The sequence below is a fragment of the Primulina tabacum genome, chromosome 5, assembly GCF_025594145.1.
Source record: "Primulina tabacum isolate GXHZ01 chromosome 5, ASM2559414v2, whole genome shotgun sequence".
NCBI lineage: Eukaryota > Viridiplantae > Streptophyta > Magnoliopsida > Lamiales > Gesneriaceae > Primulina > Primulina tabacum.
The window spans coordinates 6,573,409-6,594,184 of NC_134554.1; the positions used below are offsets into that span (position 1 = coordinate 6,573,409).

The 20,776-nt window shown below is 32.8% G+C and overlaps 3 protein-coding genes across 5 annotated transcripts; 1 reads left to right on the plus strand and 2 right to left on the minus strand.

Annotated features, from left to right (window-relative positions):
• Window positions 1–2,838: 2,838 nt before the first annotated feature.
• Window positions 2,839–7,592, minus strand: LOC142545981 (5-methyltetrahydropteroyltriglutamate--homocysteine methyltransferase-like). Its single transcript, XM_075653447.1, has 12 exons — window positions 7,444–7,592; window positions 6,045–6,397; window positions 5,869–5,956; window positions 5,554–5,681; window positions 5,063–5,454; window positions 4,825–4,988; window positions 4,568–4,648; window positions 4,315–4,481; window positions 4,134–4,239; window positions 3,767–4,017; window positions 3,469–3,670; window positions 2,839–3,384 (listed from the first exon to the last, which is right to left on the minus strand). The coding sequence occupies exons 2-12, from the start codon at window positions 6,392–6,394 to the stop codon at window positions 3,016–3,018; spliced, it is 2,298 nt and encodes a 765-aa protein (XP_075509562.1). The 5' UTR covers window positions 6,395–6,397; window positions 7,444–7,592; the 3' UTR covers window positions 2,839–3,015.
• Window positions 7,593–10,302: 2,710 nt separating this feature from the next.
• Window positions 10,303–13,349, plus strand: LOC142545983 (sm-like protein LSM8). Of its 3 annotated transcripts, none has more exons than XM_075653450.1 (7): window positions 10,306–10,453; window positions 11,081–11,122; window positions 11,243–11,347; window positions 12,006–12,046; window positions 12,132–12,206; window positions 12,491–12,543; window positions 12,943–13,349. In XM_075653450.1, the coding sequence occupies exons 3-7, from the start codon at window positions 11,311–11,313 to the stop codon at window positions 13,031–13,033; spliced, it is 297 nt and encodes a 98-aa protein (XP_075509565.1). In that variant the 5' UTR covers window positions 10,306–10,453; window positions 11,081–11,122; window positions 11,243–11,310; the 3' UTR covers window positions 13,034–13,349. The 3 variants fall into 3 exon arrangements, with proteins under 3 accessions (XP_075509564.1, XP_075509565.1, XP_075509566.1); XM_075653451.1 differs by having other exon boundaries at window positions 10,345–10,460; XM_075653449.1 differs by lacking the exon at window positions 11,081–11,122 and having other exon boundaries at window positions 10,303–10,453; window positions 11,245–11,347.
• Window positions 13,350–19,210: 5,861 nt separating this feature from the next.
• LOC142547827 (uncharacterized) lies at window positions 19,211–19,630 on the minus strand. Its single transcript, XM_075656297.1, has one exon. It carries the CDS (start codon window positions 19,628–19,630, stop codon window positions 19,211–19,213), a length of 420 nt encoding a protein of 139 aa, XP_075512412.1.
• Window positions 19,631–20,776: the final 1,146 nt, after the last annotated feature.

Consider the following 20,776-nt stretch of genomic DNA (forward strand, 5'->3'; position numbering starts at 1 on the left):
CACCACACGTATCAGTACATCCTTAATGGAAGAATAATTGTGCCCCTGTCCAATATACAGTGGCAATAATTAGATATTTGTCGGTGACTTGTAACCCATTTTGATCAAGGTTTTGAGTTTGGAATTAAGTCTTGTGTTCAAGATCTAGTTAAAACAAACCATCAATTCTATTTGAAATTAATAGAATTTACATAATTTCAGGGATGACCTAATTGTTTATATGTACAGTTTTTGTATCGACATCAGATATCAGACAAAATAAATAAATAAGAGAATGAATATATATTGTACATCTATCTATTCTATTTCACTAAGCCATAACACCCTTTTAAAACTACCTTGGTGTGTATGATTACACTTCAATTTCGTTGTTTTTGTTTATGCGAATGTGTTGTTTTGCCAATTTCATAAATCCCGATTCTCCCTTTTGATGCGGTCATTTCAATCGATTGCCCCGAATTTCTCTTTGATTGTAATGGGCGGTGCCATTTGTGAGGTTGTTGGCTTCTTTGCTGAATTATGTTGATTTTTTTCGGTCGTTTTACGGCTAAATATTGATTCGTTGTTTTTTCTTTTATATACAAATTATTATTCATTGTATAGATGTTGCACATGCATATTTCAAGTGGCACAAAAACTTCTTACGAGACAATTTCACTTATTAATGTTGTAACGTCTTGCTTTTGATTTCCAGGTCTCGTTGTAATTGTATTATGATCCATTAATATTTGTCATTTATCTGCACTTTTAATACACGATTCAATCGATTTGCTATCACTCTTGAATTTTGGCTACACAATTCACACAGACATTTGATATTGTGCGAAAAGGGATTCTAGAGAAAGTGTTGGATGAAGGAAAGGTTGCTCATGAGAAGGTAGAATTCGCTATACTAGAATTCGAGATAAGAAGCAGTTCACACAATACGAACTCGAATATAATGAATGAGTTTTATCCAAATTAATTATTCACTTCTCAATTCTCCTTGGAATGTTGTATCAATGGGTGCTTAGAAACAGAAGCTTTTTGTATAATAATATATTGTGGTTGTAACAAGTTTGATAAAATCCCTGCAGGTTAATATAGGATTAGTCGCTCTTTTATCGCTTCCTTTATGGCGATCTAAGTTTTGGGGTGGTTGAATTTTATTATGTTTTCAATAAAAAAATTGACAATTTTTCCTTATGCAGGGTCTTCGACCATCCTCGTGTAACTTATAAGCAATCCAATATTTTAGCTTTCGATGTTCTTATTTTTGGTGCATCGAATTTGGCAATAATACTAAAAAACAAATGTGAGTGCTTCTATTTTCTTTGGGAAGATAAACCCAAGTTTTCAAATTCATATATAATCATTTTATTTTTATTTTTATTTTTTTTCATGGGCAAAAGGTGTTAATGGAGCGATTTTAATATGACAAATTATGTATATATATCAATATATTGAATTTTTTTGTTTTTTTATTGCTTAATTGAGTACAAAGTAATCATTTTTTCCCCAATTTGGAAATATTTTTTCCACCTTCTTAAAATGCAAGACAGACATATAAACTACCTACTTCATATATCTATTCTATCCATTTTATTAAGGACGAGAACATGATAGTAACCAACTAGGAGACACCAACTTTACCCTTATATAATACTAATATTACAATTTATTTTTTGTTTTTTGTTTTAATTTCAACACACTTTTATTTAGTTATTTGTTCAACAATTCAAATATCAATTTAGTCCCTCCATAATTTGTCAAATTTCACTTTAGTCCATCGATAATGATAAAAAAGACTGTACACACACATCGAGTGTTTACAAAGTAACTAGTGTTATAGAAAATGCGCCGATGTTATTCGGGAAATATCACCAACAATTACCGTTCGCTTTTTGCATTAAAGAATGCTGCTCCCGAAGTTATAAAGTAATTATAGCAAAAAAAATATAAATATAGTTATAGTAATGGACATGTATGCATAAAATAAAAATTATTACTGTACTGCATATATATTTTAATAAAAATATAATTAAAAATAATATTGATATACAATAATGATTAAAAAAAGTAACAGAAATTGTGTATAATCACAATTTATTACTTAGTTATTATGTTTAGTTGTTTTTTTAAATTTTGTTCGACGTTTTTCTGAACTTCAAGTTCGTCAAAATTGTGTAAATACTGAAATTTAATTATTCTCTTTTTAAATATATATATTAGTAATTATATATTTTTCATAATATTAATATAAATAATATGTGAAATGTGGTATTCGGAATTTCATAAAACTAAAGGGTGATGATTGATTCGGGTAAATAAATAAATTATTATTATTATTATTAAAAGAGTTTTTATGGTAATATTATGGGTGACAAAAAAATCGGGTAGGTACATGATGGGATTTTGGGGTTAGTGGTTGAGGTCCTGAGGGGTGGGGTCGGGGGTTGGTTTAAGCTGATGGATTTTTTAATGAGAAAGGTAAGATGAATTGAGACAAATAACCATGTTTAAACATTAATTTACAAGAATATTATTCATTTATTAAAATAAATATAAGACCATCATACATCTTTAGTGAAATGGAGATATCTTTTTAAATTTGAATTTGACCACGGTTACTCAGTTTAAGGCAGAAAATACCACTGGAGAAAATTGTTAATTTAAGACCAGAAACATCACCAAACGAAAATGAATATTGATGAGTTGGTGAATTAAAGTAATTTTTAAAATGTAATTCAAAATGTTTTTATTTCAAAATATGAAATTCGCCAAGGGTCATAAAAAAAAAGAACACCAAAAGAGCAAACTATAGAGAATATAATATAAAGTACTATAGAGAATATAATATAGAGTTCAATGACGTGAAAAAATTAAAAACAAAAATAAGAACAATAAAATTTCCCAATGAGCGGGCTATAACTGCTAAACAATATTTCATGGCATACAACAATTATTCAATGATTAGAAAACATTTCCTTAAATTTAACAAATAACGCATTAGAGAAGCGTGATGCATCAAACGCCTCATTTCGCGCTAGCAAGCTGTGTTCGGAGGAGCTTGGCAGCAGAAACCATATTTTCCAATGCAGGCTTCACTTCCCCGTACTTGCGAGTTTTGAGTCCACAATCAGGGTTCACCCATAAGATGTTGGTCTCGAGGACAGCAAGCATCTTGTTAATCCTGTCAGCAATTTCTTCGGTTGTTGGTATCCTTGGGGAGTGAATGTCATACACGCCCGGTCCAATTCCAGCACCATATTTCACGCCTTCGCGGAAAACTGACAACAGCTTCTCATCAGATCGAGAGTTTTCGATGGTGATCACATCTGCATCCATGTCAATGATGGAGTGGATGATGTCGTTGAAGTTGGAGTAGCACATGTGGGTGTGGATCTGTTGATGAAACATTAGAAAACGAAATGTAGGAGCAAATTTTTATCGCTGACACAATGAAGTTCAAAGACTAAAGAAAAGTACCTGGGTAGTGTCCTCAACACCACAGTTGGTGATTCTGAAAGAGTGGACGGCCCAATCCAAGTAGAAGGCATGCTCAGCCTTCCTTAGAGGTAAACCTTCTCTCAATGCTGCTTCATCAATCTGAATGACAGTGATGCCAGCTTTCTCAAGATCCTCGACTTCGTCTTTAATAGCCAAAGCAATCTGATAACAGGTTTCAAACCTGAAATGTGGAATGTGAGTTAGAGTACATCTATTTCTAATAAATTTGAGGGTTTTTTTCCTGATAAATTTGAGGGTCAGTTATTTATGTATATACCTCGGTTGGTCGTTTCGTACAAAAGACCAGTTGAGAATGGTTACAGGGCCAGTAAGCATTCCTTTCATTGGACGCTTGGTCATACTCTGGGCAGCAGTGGACCAGAAGACTGTCATTGGCTTGGGGCGACTCACATCACCATAAATGATCGGTGGCTTCACACAGCGAGATCCATAAGATTGTACCCATCCATTAGCGGTGAAGGCAAAACCAGACAACTGTTCTCCAAAGTACTCAACCATATCGTTCCTCTGGAATTTAAATAGTAAAAAAACATTAAAGGCAAACAAATATTTCATCACAGATTCACTTGTTAAAAAGTGTGACAAGACATTTAATTTATTTGTTACATTTCTATGTGGTTTACCTCTGGCTCTCCATGAACAAGGACGTCAATGTCAAGATCTTCCTGAAGCTTGACAACTTTGTTGATCTCCTCTTTGATTGATTTAACATACTCCTCCTCCGAGATCCTAGAATGAAGAATTTTCACCTTTAAAATATGGGCCTTCAAAAAAGCAGAATCACTGAACCGAAAAATCACTCACTTCTTGGCTTTATATTCTCGGCGGACTCTTCTGAGTTCTATGGTCTGAGGGAAAGAACCAATTGTGGTGGTTGGGAGGATCGGAAGGTTGAGCTTCTTTTGTTGAGCATCGAGCCTAGAACTGACATTTGTAGCACGGCGATGATCAGAACCTTTCAGAGCAGCAGCCTGGTAGACAACAAAGAGATTCCACAGGTAAGTGCAAAAAATTTTAGGAACACATCAAATAAAAAGTAAGAAGATCAATCTCTTACAGCCTTTTGGACAGCTTCGTTGGTGACCCTAGGAGATGATTTTCTGGAAGCCTGAGCTTCAGAATTTGCTGCGAAGAATGCCTGAAACGTAAATAACAGCCAAATGTGCATATTAGTACTAGCATAGCCATTTTTAAAACCGACCTACCAAAAATGGCAAAAATATAGAAATATTGATGATGTAACATTTATACGAAATTAAAAACAAAAAAATGCCCAACAGCCTCAATTTAAAGGATAGCAGTTATGACATAAACCTCATCCTTCTTTCTAGCCAATGCCTTCGCCAGAGCATCTACTTCAACCACTTTTTGTGCAGCAAATGCGAGCCAGGACTTAATTTCTTTATCCAGCTTAGATTCGTTCACAAGATCAACAGCCGTGTGGAGAAGCGAGCAGGAGGTGGACACAATAAGCTTGTCTACAGTCAGAATTGAAAATAATTGTTTATCACAGAAAATTTGTTACCTAATATACAGGAGTTAGTCAACATACCCTTTCCGACAATACTTTCAAGAGATTGCAGGGTGATGAGAGACGCATTGAGATCATTAGCCCAAATGTTCCTTCCATCAACCGCCCCAGCAAAGAGGAATTTTCCATAAGGGAATCCACTCTTTATCAAATCAATTGTCTTGGTTCCACGTACCAAGTCAAAACCAAAACCTGCGACTCCGCTAAGTGAGGTAAGGGTTTTGAATGCAGCCGCAGGGACATCAGCAAAATACGTCTCCACTAGAACACTTAGTCCAGCTAAGCTTGATTCTAGTTCAGCATATGCCTTTGTGAATGCTTCCAATTGGTGAGCCTCGAGATCCAAAACAAGGGTAGGCTCATCAAATTGAACCCATGAAGCACCTGCTGCCTTCAACTCAGCAATAACTTCTCTGCAGGATGAGATACATATGAAAGCCAGAAACGATCGGATAAAGTGAATAAAGAGAGAAATCTTGAGGTGACTTAAAATCTAAATATAATTTTCTCACTTGTATATTGGAAGAATTTTGTCGAGCAGAGAAAGAATATGGAAAGTTTTTTCAACACCCTTGGCTGGCTTAGAAAGCAATAAGTAAGTAACAGGGCCAATAAGCACTGGAACAGTATCAATACCAAGCTGCATGAAAGTGAAGTTCATCAGGATGCAGAACGAAGTAAACCCATGATTAAGAAACAACATACATCAATAGTTCAACTACGTTTAGAGCACTAATGCACAAGACACGAAGAATTTAATTGTCATCATTTAGAAGAAAAGACACCTATTCTATTCTATTCTAAAATTGGGTGAATCTATCTCATACCCCTTTAGCCTCTTTGTATTCATTCACTGCCTTGTGAGAAGCATAAGAAAATTTCACATCAGGTCCCAATTCTGGTACAATGAAGTGGCTGCATTAACATGCCCTCAGAATAAGTTAGATAATCAGTAGCAGGGGAAAAAAAGAAACCATTTATGGAAACTTGGTCCATCACTTACTAGTTGGTGTCGAACCACTTGGTCATTTCCATGGCAGGAACAGAGGCATTTCCTCTAGCCATAGAAAAGTAGGTGGAGAAACCAATCTCACCACCATTCCAGTTGTATCTTGGAGGGACAGCACCAAGCATTGCAGTTGTATCAAGCACCTGATCATAGTAAGAGAATGTGTTGCTGGGAATGTACTTGATCCCAGCTTCAGACATCTGCTTCCAGATGGATGATCTGAGATCAGCAGCTACCTTCTCCAAATCCTCAGCACTGCTCTTACCATCCCAGAAAGATTCTAGAGCAAACTTCAACTCTCTTTTAGGACCCATACGGGGATATCCAACAATGTGAGACGCCATGTTCTGGTTTAAAAAAATTCAATCAGATTGAAAATTATATTTTAGATATAAATACATCAGCACGAAGGATTTGCAATGGACCACAAGCAAACTAGTCAATTCATACATCAATTCTGAAAGTAATCAACATCAAATGCTTTCAATAACCTTTTATATATTATTTTCATGATAGCGCCACGTCATATACCAATAACAAAAATGTTCTTGCACCTCATTAGGCATGCCATCTTTGTGCTAGTTTGCTGTCATTATCGCACAACTACGATGTAACAAATAAACAAATACAGTATTTACATGTACTACACTACTGATTGAAACCAAAATTATACAGAAGGAAAGGTTCTTAAGGTTAGCTTATGCATGCTTACAGCTTTTAACGGAATCTAGATCAATGAAAAAAGATGAAACAAGAAATGCAAACTACAATATAAGCCTCGTAACTGATAGTCATAAATAGTAAGATCAAATGCTATAAATTCTTAGATCCTCCAAGTGCCAAAAGAAAATTTTCCAGATCCAGTAATTGCTCGAAACTCGAGACCAGACACAATGCCGACGAATTTGATTGAATTATAGACACGCATTAACCACTTCGTGTGAGATCTAATTGGGAGGAAAAACTTCCAATCCAGATCTACAACTTCCACATCCCCCAAGACGAACATCAACCATTTATAGCATATCCACACAATTCTCATCACAAGTCCTCCCCCATGCCACGTCGCAGCACATTTACCGCATCACGATTTCAGCATACACAAACCCGAGATCAAAACCAAACAATTCAACTCAATCATAACACAATCAAACGAAGATTAAAACATCGTAATCCATCACCAGATCACACAAAAGCAATGACAACAAACTCTCACCAGTATCAGATCCAACCAAAAGTTCCAAAATGCAGAAAACTATCCGAAACAGGAAAACTAAAAAATCAAATGCAGCAAACTATTCCTAGCCGGGAATTAGAAGAAAAACAAACGAAAAAGTGAAATATAAACATGAAATGAGTGGCGCGAACACCGCGAGGGACATATAATTCGTACCTAATGCACAAGAAATGGATGGATACGGGCAACGGTTCCTTTGAATCGACGGGTGAGACTTGAGAGAGAGAAGGGGGCAAGACGCGAGTGTAGGGAGGGGAATGGCGGGGTTATTTATAGTACAATATTTATCTGCTGTGCTGTTTTAGATCTAGGAAAGTGATATCTGCCCGTTTTCCGTGTAGCCAATCAGTTAGTCTTTTTTTTTTTTTTTAATGAATCAGTTAGTCTTTTTATTCGTTTTATTTTAATACGTAAAACTTTGATTGGGACGGATTTAATGACGCGCGCTTTGAGCACGTGTTTTGCACCCATGTCTTCCTCCGATAGTTGCCAAACTGGTAATTTGTATTGTACTTGTTATTTTATCAATGTTCTAACCAAGAAAAAATAGTTGCACGCGCGTCGTTGATGCGTGGACGAATTACAAATCGGGGAGGGTAAAAGTTTCGGTTTAATTTATCTTCAGAGTTGGTGGCTGCGGTTGGTGGCTAACCATCTGGGACATTTCTATATTTCTATTGATTGCCGAAAATAGCCTCCGAGTTACTACACTAATTTGATTCGAATATATACTTACAAATATTTTATCGTTAACACGACTCGGAAAATTATCTACATATATATTAATCATTCTTATATTTTTAATAGTTTAACGTCTTTAATAATCAAGTAATTGTTTCATTTTTAAAAACATAATCAAGTAATTGTTATTATCAACAAAATATGTAACCAGTGTGCTTTATTTTTTAAAATACCCTACCTAGACTTTAAAAAATATTTTTTATAATTGAGTTTGAATCAATAATTCATATCAAATTTAAGATCTTGATACAATATGTGTATAAGTCATTTTCTTGAAAATATCATATTATTTTTTATTGTATATATGGAAAGAGTTGACTCGTCTCACGAATAAAGATACGTGAGATCGTTTCACAAATGACCTACTATTTTATTTATTATTGTAAAACTGTTGAGAATATGAGTTTTTAACAGATACAGCAAAAGGTAAAAAATCGGACAAACAAAACAAAAATGTGTTTTGATTGGCGAGAAACTGCGACATAGCTTATGATCGACAAACAAAAATATGTTTTGACTGGCATATGAAAATAATCGGAAGTCGATAAAAATATAAATTTTCTTTAAAAAGACATAAATTTTGCATTAAATAGATAACATAGGCACACCTAACTCCTAAGCAAGTGAGGAAATTCAACCATGATTTATGCTGCTTTCAATTGATGTGATTAAGATATGACTATTAATCCTAACTCATTCAATGTTTACATAAAAAATAAAAATAAAAAATTTCTTAAACTGGCCAATTAATAATTTAATTTGCACGCGGTTTTTATTTCTTAATTCGAGTAAAAATAATATCATTCTTTCACAATATTTGGTCTGAATAAAAGACAAGAAAATGATGAAATTGTGATTTTTCATTTAATTGAAATTTTAATCAATCAAATTTAACATTTTATTATTTATCCATAATCATTCTATATCTATTTTAATAATCACATTATAAGTTAATCTCAAAAGTAAACGCAACCGTAGAAAATTATTTTATTTAATTACTTTTTAATAAGACGTGGTAGGCGAGTGGAGATGGCGTGTCCACTACAAATTTTAGACTCGATTTCTATTGGTTTTCCAGTTTTTTACTGTATTTTTTTGTCAAATGGCGTAAGTTTGAATTGACTCTACATGCATGACAATTTTTTGTTTTGTTCTTTTTTAACATGCAATATAATTTTAATATTTTTTAACCAATAGTGGCCATCGCCAATTTCAAATAAGTTAATTAAAGTAAAAATTATTGTTTAATATCATTAAAATACTGAAAATTTTATGTCAAAATTTCACTCCCAAGTAAAGATTCATTCGATGCACAAGTTTTAAAAATATTATTTTAGTATAAATAATTTAATTTTGTGTATAATAATTTAATATGTGGCATTCGAGTTTAAGGGAGTATTTACAACATCTTCTACTCTTAAATAAGTGATTAAATCTATATATTATGAAGAAATGAAGAAAAATTGCAAGTGTGTAATGTAATTTGAAAACAAAAGTGAAGAAATAAAAATGAAGTAGTGTTTGTTGAATAATTATTCTATTAGGAACTTGTTGCTACAATCATTTTTATAGAAACATAATCAACGTAACACCAGATTATAAATTTTAATTAAATTAATTGGAAGCTAACTCATAATCTGAGTTTTAAATAAATAGAAAACCAATATTTGTAGCCAAAAACTAATAATAATTGTTTAGTGCAAACTGTTCCTAAATTTATTTTATCAACAAAAATTATCTATTATACAAACTACTAGTTTTACTCATGATCGATTCTCATTGAAATATATTTTAACTGAAATATTGTGATAGTATGTTTATGATGATTGATGTTTGATGTTCTCTCATTTAGATATATGTCTATCTCTCGATCTAACTTCACGTATAGATCCAAAAACCTTGAACTCATATAAAAAAAATTTACCGCCGAATAAATATATTAAACAATACAATACAATACAATACCTACAACCTAACGAAATTCACTTGGTTTTACATCACGCATATTGGTTCCAAGACCTTCCTTTACATCATCTGACATTCTGTGTACCTCGAACAATATTTTGTGCATTATGTATTTTATCTCAAACTTAAATAAAAATTAGGTAATGCAAAATTTGTATATCCCAATTTTTTTAATATTTTTGTGAAAAAAAAATGATCAATATACTAAGCATAGGATATGATATAAATAATATTAAATGTTATGATCAATACAGCGATATGAAAAGATGATTTAATTTGGGTGGAATTTTTTATTTGAAAATGGAATTATTTGTTTAGTTCCCGATTATATTTTATTTTATTTGTTTTAATGCTTAATTTGACGTTTTTCTACCAGGAGAAGGCCGCGGACTCGCCTTTCGTAAAACCCTAATCGGCCATTTATCTGCTACAACTCTTCCGCAATACCGGTTTGATTTCGGTAATCGGTGATGAAATTTTCTCAATTCTTCCATTTAGTACTCATGTTGCGCATTTTATTTCATTTTGGTTCTGTGGATGTATTATTTAGTTTTGCTGGTAAAAATGCTAACATACCGGATGTATGTATCAAGGGGCTGTTTAGATTGCTAAATATTAACTTGTAGTTCTTGTTTATTTTGTTTTGGGGTGCAATTTGATATTGAACCGTCAGAAAAATGGACATCTTGTTTAAGAAGACAATTGTCGAACGTACTTATTTAGCTCATATTTGAGGTTGCATAATTATGAAGTCTGATGATGTAGAAAGATCATTGAATTTGTATTGAGCTAATGCCGAGAATAATTGCAAATATGTTAAGTTAACCTGTCTCTAAGTTTTCTGTGGTTTGAGTTAAAAAAAGGCAATCAATTTTTTTACTGGCATATTACAGTGGTGCCGTTTGTAAAACTTTACGGTTCAAAATTTATGCATAACCATACCCGTGGTCTGATAACTGAGTAGAAACACTCTGGAAGGGTATGGTATGGAGCTGGGAACGAAAACTTGGTTTTTTAGCTTTTTAAAAAATTATATTTACGTGCTGCTTTTAAAATTGTGATACTGTATTTTCTTCCTGTCGTGCAGCATCAGCATCTTAATCATACTGCAAAATAAAGGGGAATCTTGAGTTAAATTCTTTTGTGTTTTCAATTCTTAAGTGGTCGATTTAGAAATACTCGTGCATGTTTCTTTTTCCTGTTAATATGTCTGGATGGCGGTTTAACTAAACCTTATTTAATTTGAAGCAGAATCTGGTCAAGATCCTGGTAGCAGTGGTGCAAAACGCCCAATTCCTTATTTATATTGGAGATAAGATGTCTCTTGGCCTCGGACTTGAGTCTCTTGTTGATCGTAAAACTTTTGAACCTTTTATTGGATAAAAAATAATTTTAATTATTTTATGCTTGGTTTATGTGTATTCCGTTAGTAATTTCAGTATAATGATGCTGTATGATTGGAGTAAGTTTTTCTTCCCCTTTTTTGGCGTTGAAACCCTTGTGCCAATTGTTTGAGGCTTTGAGCTAGTACTGTTTCTATGGCCTCTTGTCACCGAGTTCTATGAGTCAATTTATTAACCAAAAAAAGAAAAACAAATTATTGAATTGATTCTTGATATGATGGATGTGGTTTCTATAATTGATTCTAGATAATTCATATATTTTTTTTGAAACAGTTCTATCAACCACCTACCCCATAGGCCAACATTTTTCTATAGGCTGCCTTGGTTTTATCATCCGATCGAAGTTGAGAATAAGTGGTTGTGTTTTTTTTCCTGGGCATTAATCTTATCATTTTGATGGAATGAATAGAATGGGACCTCTTTGCTTTTGATGAGTTTGTTTGGCTGTCCTCTATCCTACTAGAAAAAGAAAGAACTTAATTATAGTTGTATTCTTCTCATAATTACCCAGAATATGTATTTTTCTCGTCATCATTCAAAGTTCTGGACATTCTTGGGTTGCCTAATTTTACATTCATAACATCTTTTCCTTGTTCATTTTATTGTCAGAATTAATTTCGGTAATCACAAATGATGGGAGAAATATCGTGGTGAGCTTCATGTTTAGAACTTAGAAGTAAGACACCTGCAGTGAAGGTTATATTATTTTACCAAATTTATGTATCCTTCATGCAGGGAATTTTAAAAGGTTTTGATCAAGCTACCAACATGATTCTTGATGAGTCTCATGAACGTGTATACTCGACCAAGGTTTGACATCTTGCGAACATTTTAACATGCAAGTGATAGCTTCTTTGACAACTAGTTGAATTTTTTTTCCAACGCATGTTGGAATCACGTGAATACAATTTTCCCCATTTTCTATCTGTTTATTACTTAATTTTGTTCTACCTGTTAATTTACTTACCCGAATTGCAAAAATACTTGAGTTTATATGGTCATTTTTACTCTACATTTTGTTTTGTTTACCATCAACTCCAAAAGCTTTTTAATGGATTCTGACTTTTTTGATCTGCTGATCCTCTCATTTTTAGGAAGGTGTGCAGCAAATTGTGCTGGGTCTCTACATTATAAGGGGTGATAACATGTAAGTTCTTATTTTACAGTTATCATTTTAACATCATTATGTTTGGATAAAAGATTTGGTAAATAAAATGAGTGACTACACAGACAAATATTTTCCTTTTAACGAGATTATTGATGAAGAAAACTTAAGGAAATCCTTGTACATCTATCGCTGATGATTTAGCTTTGGTAATTACGTTGTGAGTTATCCCTTTTTTAGTTACTAACAAAAAAACAATCAAAATATCTCAGCAAGTGGAATTGATTTTCTTGAAAGAACAATGAAATGGATATCAGTTTCATCACTTTTCCTTTTGCTCAACATCCTCAATAAAATCCCAGATCCTGACCATCTATTACATCTAATATCTAGGTCTTTTTTTCATTCACCAGTCCTTTTGTTTTTTATTGTACTCCATAGAAGCGTCGTTGGAGAATTAGACGAAGATCTGGAAGCTCGATTGGACTTGACGGAACTACGAGCTCATCCTCTTAAGCCGGTTGTCCATTAATTCTCTTGCAAGCATGTGCAATGTTGCTAGAATTAGTGGTGGAAGCAGCAAAACTTACCGGTTAAAAAGTGGGGAAGTCATGAGAACTTCTGGAACGTGCATCTATCTTCCCCTGGCACGTTTCTTATCCTATGAGCAGTGATTAATTTGGTTTCCTTTATCGTTGTCAGTGACTTGAACATGGCTACGATAGCTTGTGGGTGTCAGATGTTTATCGACATGCTATATTTCGTTCTACACAGTTTATCGATCACAATTCTATGTTTGTTGCGACAGTTTCTAATATTTGATATGATATGGATGGCGTAACTGTGTAGAGTGTGAATCGCATATGTGGCTTAGGTGCGCATTTTTTTTATCGGGTATAGGTACACCCGATTTGGTCGGGTAATTTTTTTATGTTGATCAAATAATATTAAAAATTTAATACAAAATTGTGTTAAATTCATAAGGGTTGTGTTCAATTTAGAATAGAAGTTATGTGTGTGTATATATATATATATATATATATACATAAGGGTTGTGTTCAATTTAGAATAGAAGTTATATGTGTATATATATATATATATATATATATATATATAATGCAGAGTGATTCGAGGAGAGTTTTTTTATTGGGACGTTGGATATGGAGAGTAATTATAAAATAAAATTTTTTGACTTCCTCGAATATAGTTTTTACTATGGTCTCATTTAATAGAATAGATATAGATGATTATTATGAACAATGGAGTCTACTTGTATCCCAAGAAGAATGATAGAAATCACGCACACTTTGTATGAACAATAATAACTTTATTTCATCCATCTGATTACGAATGGTAAAATATTAAATAAAACGTATCTCTGAGAACTAAATGTCAATCGAAGACAAAACCTCAGACAAAAACTCCAGTACGCCACCACCAACTTCTGCCAACTCCTCCAACGCACAGCCACCCTCCTCCGCTGCAGCGGCACCTTCTTCTGCCAAAAACGTCTCCAATAACCCCACCGGATTCTCCTTCTTCTCCCACTTCGATGTTTTCACCTTCTTCTTCCTCCTCTTCGCACTCTTCTTCACCATGATGATTTACTCCATGCCCACCTCCCAATAGCTTCTTCTTCATTTTATGCATGAAATCCGTCAAATGACCGCTCCCATGCTCTTCCTTACTCTCGCTGACGGAGTATTCTTCACGTTTGCTGTCATCGGACTCCTCCTTGTGGCCATGGTGGAAGACATCCTCTACTTTGTCTTTAATTTTTGACTTGATCTTCTCTCGCATCCCCGACATTTTTTTCTTTGTATTCACAGTATTTATGTATACACTATATATATATATATATATATATATATATATATTCACAGAAAATAGAAGAATGTATATGTTTATATGTTTGGATTTGATAAATCATCACACTTATATATAAGCGAAGCAAGATCGGACTAATCATGTATTCTGTGAAATTGCATTATTTGTATGTGTCAACGCGTCCATATTATTATGACCCTTTTGAAAAAATATGCCAAAATAATCGCGTATAACAATGACATTTTTGAATCAATCTTGTTGAAGAATGGGTATAATTTTGACCAAAATACTAATCATTAGGAGGAATTATATTATTTTCCCAACCAATTTGTTGCCCATTGAATCTTTCTTTAACAAATTTCAACTTGACAAGTTGGAAGGTTTTTTTTTTATCATTATCCAGCATATAATAAATATAGTTTGGTATGTATCATCTAAATTGTAACCCATTGAATTAATCGATCTAAAAAATAAATTTAAAAACATATTAATGGTTAAACTTTTCAAATTGTCTATAAGATACAAAAATTCGTGAAAAACCGGTCTATTTTATTATTAAATTTAGTTTTTACAACTCAGAAGCAAATGTTTTTTAAATCAGAACATGCTAAATATATAACAATTAAAATTTTTGAACCACAACAATATCATTAATATTTTATCAACTTCGATCCGCCTCCTACGTTAGCATATTCCAATGTCACATAAGTGTTTTTCATTGTTACACAAGCAATTAGACCAAAATAGCCGAAAATAAAAGTTTGTAAAAATCAAAATTGAATAAGTTAGTGACAAAAAAAGTAATTTTATATTTTAGAATATATATAATTTTAATCAAATAGGCATATCCGACCGATTTAGAACATACAATATGATCTCAAAGCAGTAAGACCACTTACTTATGAAATGAAAAGCATCTGCTTTTCTAGATTTATAAAAGTGTTATATGATATTTGTGTATATGAGTCACTTATTTATCCAATTCAATACCCATTATTTAAAATTAAGCACACCAAATATTATCTATAAAAAGTACAATAAATCATAGAAAAAAATCGGATTCATCTTGTATTTATTTTTTTAAAAACTCAACAATAAATTGTTTTAATCATTTATAGTGCTTGATTTTTTTTTTTTTAAATGTGATTCAAAAAAGAAATGAGTCGATGTCTTATCCATGATTTATTATATTTTGTTCATAGATAATTTTTAGTGCGTTTAATTTTTAATAATTCATGAAATTATTAATTGTTTGAGCAAAATGTAAGACAATTTTGATGAAGAATTGGAACATATGATTTTGTCACACACCTATGCTTGGCTGCTCCAATCCAGAAATTGACGTGCAACCCTAATTTTTATTTTCTCTTCTTGTTTTTAATACTTTTTAAGTTTAATAGTAAAAAGAAGAAGTAGAAGCTGGGTCGTATATGCTCGGACGTGGTCACCATGAGTAAGCAATTTGGACCAGTGGGCAATTTTCTCCTGAAAAATTCAATATCATCGAATTATATAATATTGGATTATAAAAATTTTGCAAAGTACAACCCTTTTTATTTAATTTGATTTCAATATAATTTTTTTTTTATCAATGTTATATAATACTCGTTCTTATAATAATATAAATATATTTGTTAATAAATGTGATTTGAGTTCTAGATAAAATCGTTTTACTAGATGTAATATAAACTTAATTATATTTAAAATGTATTTATAATTAAATTAACGCAATTAGTGGGATGAAGCAATAATTTAAAGCACAGACGAGGATGAAGATGAATGAAGCATGGAAATATTTAATTTCTAATATATGAATCAAACTCAAATATACTTCACAAAATTTAAATCCACATTTGAACACCGTACAAATTTATTGTAACATATGATATTTGATCAAAATAATACATTGAAATTTCTATATAAGAAAAACATAACAATTGCAAGCAAATCAAGTGGAAGTAACTGTCACGTCTCGGTCCCGAGCCCACGCCGCGTCTGAGTGATTGTACAATGGGTCCTTATATAGCAACTATTTCGTATTCGTCCTTATTTTAAGAAAATTATTAACTCAAGATACTATACAAGTTCATTGTAAGCCCGTTATAAACTCATTTTAAATATTTAGTTTTTAAGATGGGACAAGAAATATCACAATTACCCTTCCTTCAGAACGTGACGTTTTCGTCGCTGCCTGACTCCTAGATCCACCAGCTCCGAGAATCTAGAGGTGGCTCTCATGTACGTAACACTTTGCCCCGTAGGTTCAAGAGGTAGCTCTCATGCACATAGCACTTTGCCCCCGTAGCACTAATTTCCCGATGTTCCTTACTGGTGATCGGCTCTGATACCATTCTGTCACGCTCCGGGCTCGACGTGACTGCACAATGAACTCCTATATAGCAACTACTTTGTATTCATCACCACTTTACGAAAATGATTAATCCAACTTGCTTATAGAAGTCCATTGTAAGCCCGTTATAAACTCATTTTTAAATATTTAGTTTTTAAGACGTGAGACAAATGTTATCACAATAAATCCATCTATAGATAGACAATGTGCATTATCGTTACTCAACACAATATGCATTTTCATTCACAAATAAATTCCCCAACAACAACAAAAAAATAAAATAATAATAATATTTGAGTAAAATGAAATTTTGATTAATTAAAACTCCGATGTACTCTTCCTCACTTTCACTATTGCTCTGGCTCTCTTCCTCTTCTTCTTCCTCTTCCTCTTCGTCTTCTTGGTACTCTCCTCCCTCTTTGTGGTGCCCTAGCCCTTCTTCGTGCCCTTTTTTACCATGTCCACCGCCACCACTCATCTTCTTCTTGATCTTCTTAATCTTGTGCATGAAGTCTTTCAGGTGCTCACCATGGTGGCCACCGTGTTCCGCCTTCTTATCCTCGCCCGATATAGCTTCGGCCTTTTGTTGGCCTTCGTGTTGCTCGTTTTCTTCCTCATGGTCTCCTTCGTGGTGCTTATTAGAATCTTCCTTATGGTGGCCAAGGTGGAGGGCCGCCTCTATTTTGTGGATTAGGCCACTCATTATGATTTCTTTGCAATTTTGTGTATCCCATTGATCTCATGACTTCGCATTTATATTGAAATGAAGGAGGATGGGAATTCAGTTGTTTTATAAAAAAAATTGAAGTATGTAAACATTATTATAAGTCCAATAATGCACCTTTACCTAGCATAAATAAAAGTCAACTCAGATAATACAAGTTTAAATATAATAATAATAATAATAATAATAATAATATAAAATGTCAAGATTAGATCATGTCCTCGTCGTCGCTCTAATGTTCATCATGGTCCAAATGCGTGGGATCCTTGCTTGACCCACATAAATGTTCTTTTTGTATATCGGTGGACGCTGGGACGGAGGCTAGACAACAATATATTATCATTAATAAAGGAAAAAACCTATTAGTTGATGGGAAATGTCAAAAGAACAAAGCGTACGAAACCAGCAATCAAAACAAAATCTGATAATAAAATATAAACTCTACAATCGAAAAATATACACGAATTCATCCCTGATCGCAAAAAGATACAAAATTCAATCGAATGATCGAAGAACAATGAATGCAAAACAAACCTTAAATCTGATGAAATTCTGGAGTTTTTAGAAAATATGAAAGATGAAACAGTAGGTAATTAGACATGCAATATTAAAAAAATTAAAATTTTAAACTCTTGATCTAAAAATTGTAATTTTAGTGCAAGTGCCAACACTGGGCCTTAGCAGGTTCCCCATGTGTATGATGGATCTACTTTGAGAAAAATGCTCTTGTGATAGGTTGAACTCGACCGTCGATGTGAACGAGAGGCTGGAGACACGGCACGGGAATTCCAAGTGGAAAGAGACGTTATGGCAGTGGGCGGCGGACTATTATTTAAAGCCATGATCTGTAATTTTCCGAGGCATTCCGCATTCTTTCTAATTGTAAAAGCACTCTCTAAACTTGTTGACTAGGGAATAATTACATGTTTTTTCACGTGATAACTCGCAACTATTATCTTTCGATATTTAATTCGTTGGTTACTTAGATTCTTATTGCATTCTTGATCATCTCACCCAGAATTGAATCGATAGTCTTCGAGGTGAGGGAAGAAAACCAGAGCAGATCATCCAATGAAATGTGGGAATATTCTATTTTTAACACGTCAATATTACTAAAATTATCAAAGTCAGCTATTCTAATTTCTAAATCTAACATGAATGTCTCCTCTATATATATTAATTTGCCAAATACTTGCTTTAACAAATATCTCCTGTGTAAAAAAAAAACTAAATAACAAATATCTCCTATATTATGTTTGTATATTAATCATTTTAATTTATAACTTCCCAACTTTTGGTTGGTTGGTTGGTTGTTTCTTAGGGCATCCGCATCCGTCCACATTAATCTATGTTATTAACTTTCCATTTTCTCAAAAATTATGGGGTCCACGAGCCACATATTCATTACATTAACACTTTTCATTATTAACACACACTCACATTCATTTAATATCAATTTTCATTATTTATAGGTCCCACTGTCCACTTACTCGTTTTTTTTATTTTAATTAATTCAATATCTTTCTAATTTTGTTAAAATTTTACAACAAATATTATTAAAAATAAATAGTATTATTATTTTAAAATAACTTAATTTCAATATTCATTAAAATATTATTAAAAAATGAAAAAAATGTTGGACTCTTTTATTTAAAATATTATTTAAAATATGAAAAATCAAATGTTTAATAGTTTTATTGATTATTTTACGAGTTTCATTTATTTAAATTTAAAAATTTATTACAAATTTGACTGAAAGCGTACACATAGGAAACAACAGTTGAATATAATTAAAAATAACATATAAATCAAACATTTTTTCCATGGCCTCTGGTAAACTGCCCTTTCCAAGCAACTGGACAATTTTTCCACTGCCAGTGCATACAATCAAGGCTACCCAACATGCCAGGGAATTTGTGCTTCTCTTCGTGCATTTGAAGAAGACGTTGAATATCATCAGCATTCGGCCTTCTCAGGTATCGATCACCAAATAATTCAACCACATTTTGGCGGAATTTGAAAAGACACTTGATGGCAGTTGATCCACCCATACGTAGGTACTCATCAAGATGGTCGGCAGGGACTCCATAAGCCAATTGACGTATAACAGCTGTGCATTTTTGTAGTGGCGACAATCTTTTCCTTCTAGCAGCATCGTTCCTCAGTTGAAAATACATTGAATTAGCCTCAAGTGCATTCACAATGTGAAGGAAAAACACTCTTCGCATACGAAATCTTCTTCGAAATATATGATCTTCATACACTGGGCTCGCGGAAAAAATAATCATTGACGAGCCGCAAGTGACCCGGCTTCACGATTTCTTTGGATGAACCTTCTTCTTCGTCGAATCTCGTTACTACTTTCAGAAGATTCATGTATTTTTCTGCTTAGTTTAAGCATGCATAATATCATTTCTTCTCCCGGATAATAAATTTCGTCATTAACTTCAACTTGTACTTCGTCTTCGCTTGTTGGGCTAGAGCTGGAGCTGCTCGAAGAATGAGACATTGTATACAAATAAGGATTAAAGAAATAAATATTGAACCTACAACTGGAAGTATGAGAATGGTAGAGAATATATATTGAGTGTGGTTGATGAGTAGAAATGTGTTGGATGAATGAATAAATTTGTAGAAATTGATTTGTATTTATAGTGAATTTTTATTATTATTTTATTTAACTACCCGTTATATTCTACATATAGCCGTTGCCTCGCTTAGCGACGGTTTTAACGCAACCGTCGCACAAACCGTCGCAAGTTGCGACGGTTTTTGAAATACCGTCGCAAGTAGCGACGGTTTTCAATTTGCGATGGTTTACGAAAAACCGTCGCTATTTGCGAAATAATGCCGTTCATTCTAATGAATTTCTTGGCTGTCATGAATAATTCATGCACCCATGGGTGCATGAATATTAATGGGTGTTAATAATCACCCATTATTCCACCAATGTGGGTGCCCTTAGTACCACTGTCACCAATAATTGTAAAAAAAGCTAATTTTATATATTAATTTATAAATATCTAGATATACTTTATTTTCTAAAATAATAATTTATTTTGATAATAATAAATTACAATTTGATATTTAAATTTATCAATATTTATACGTATATTGATATCGATACGTGTTGGCCGTCCTTTATTTATAAGTATTTTGATTTATTAATTTGTATCAAAATAGTTAAAAACTAAATTTTTAATCTGTTCCATTATCTTGTATATATTTGATGACAATATATGGCTATATTTGCACAAACAATCAGCTTGAAATAAGGGAAGAAGGAAAAACCAAAAAGAACGATTCACTGGATAAATATTTTTATTTTTACTTGTATCTATATTATTTATAATTGACCTATGAAGGAAAATCGT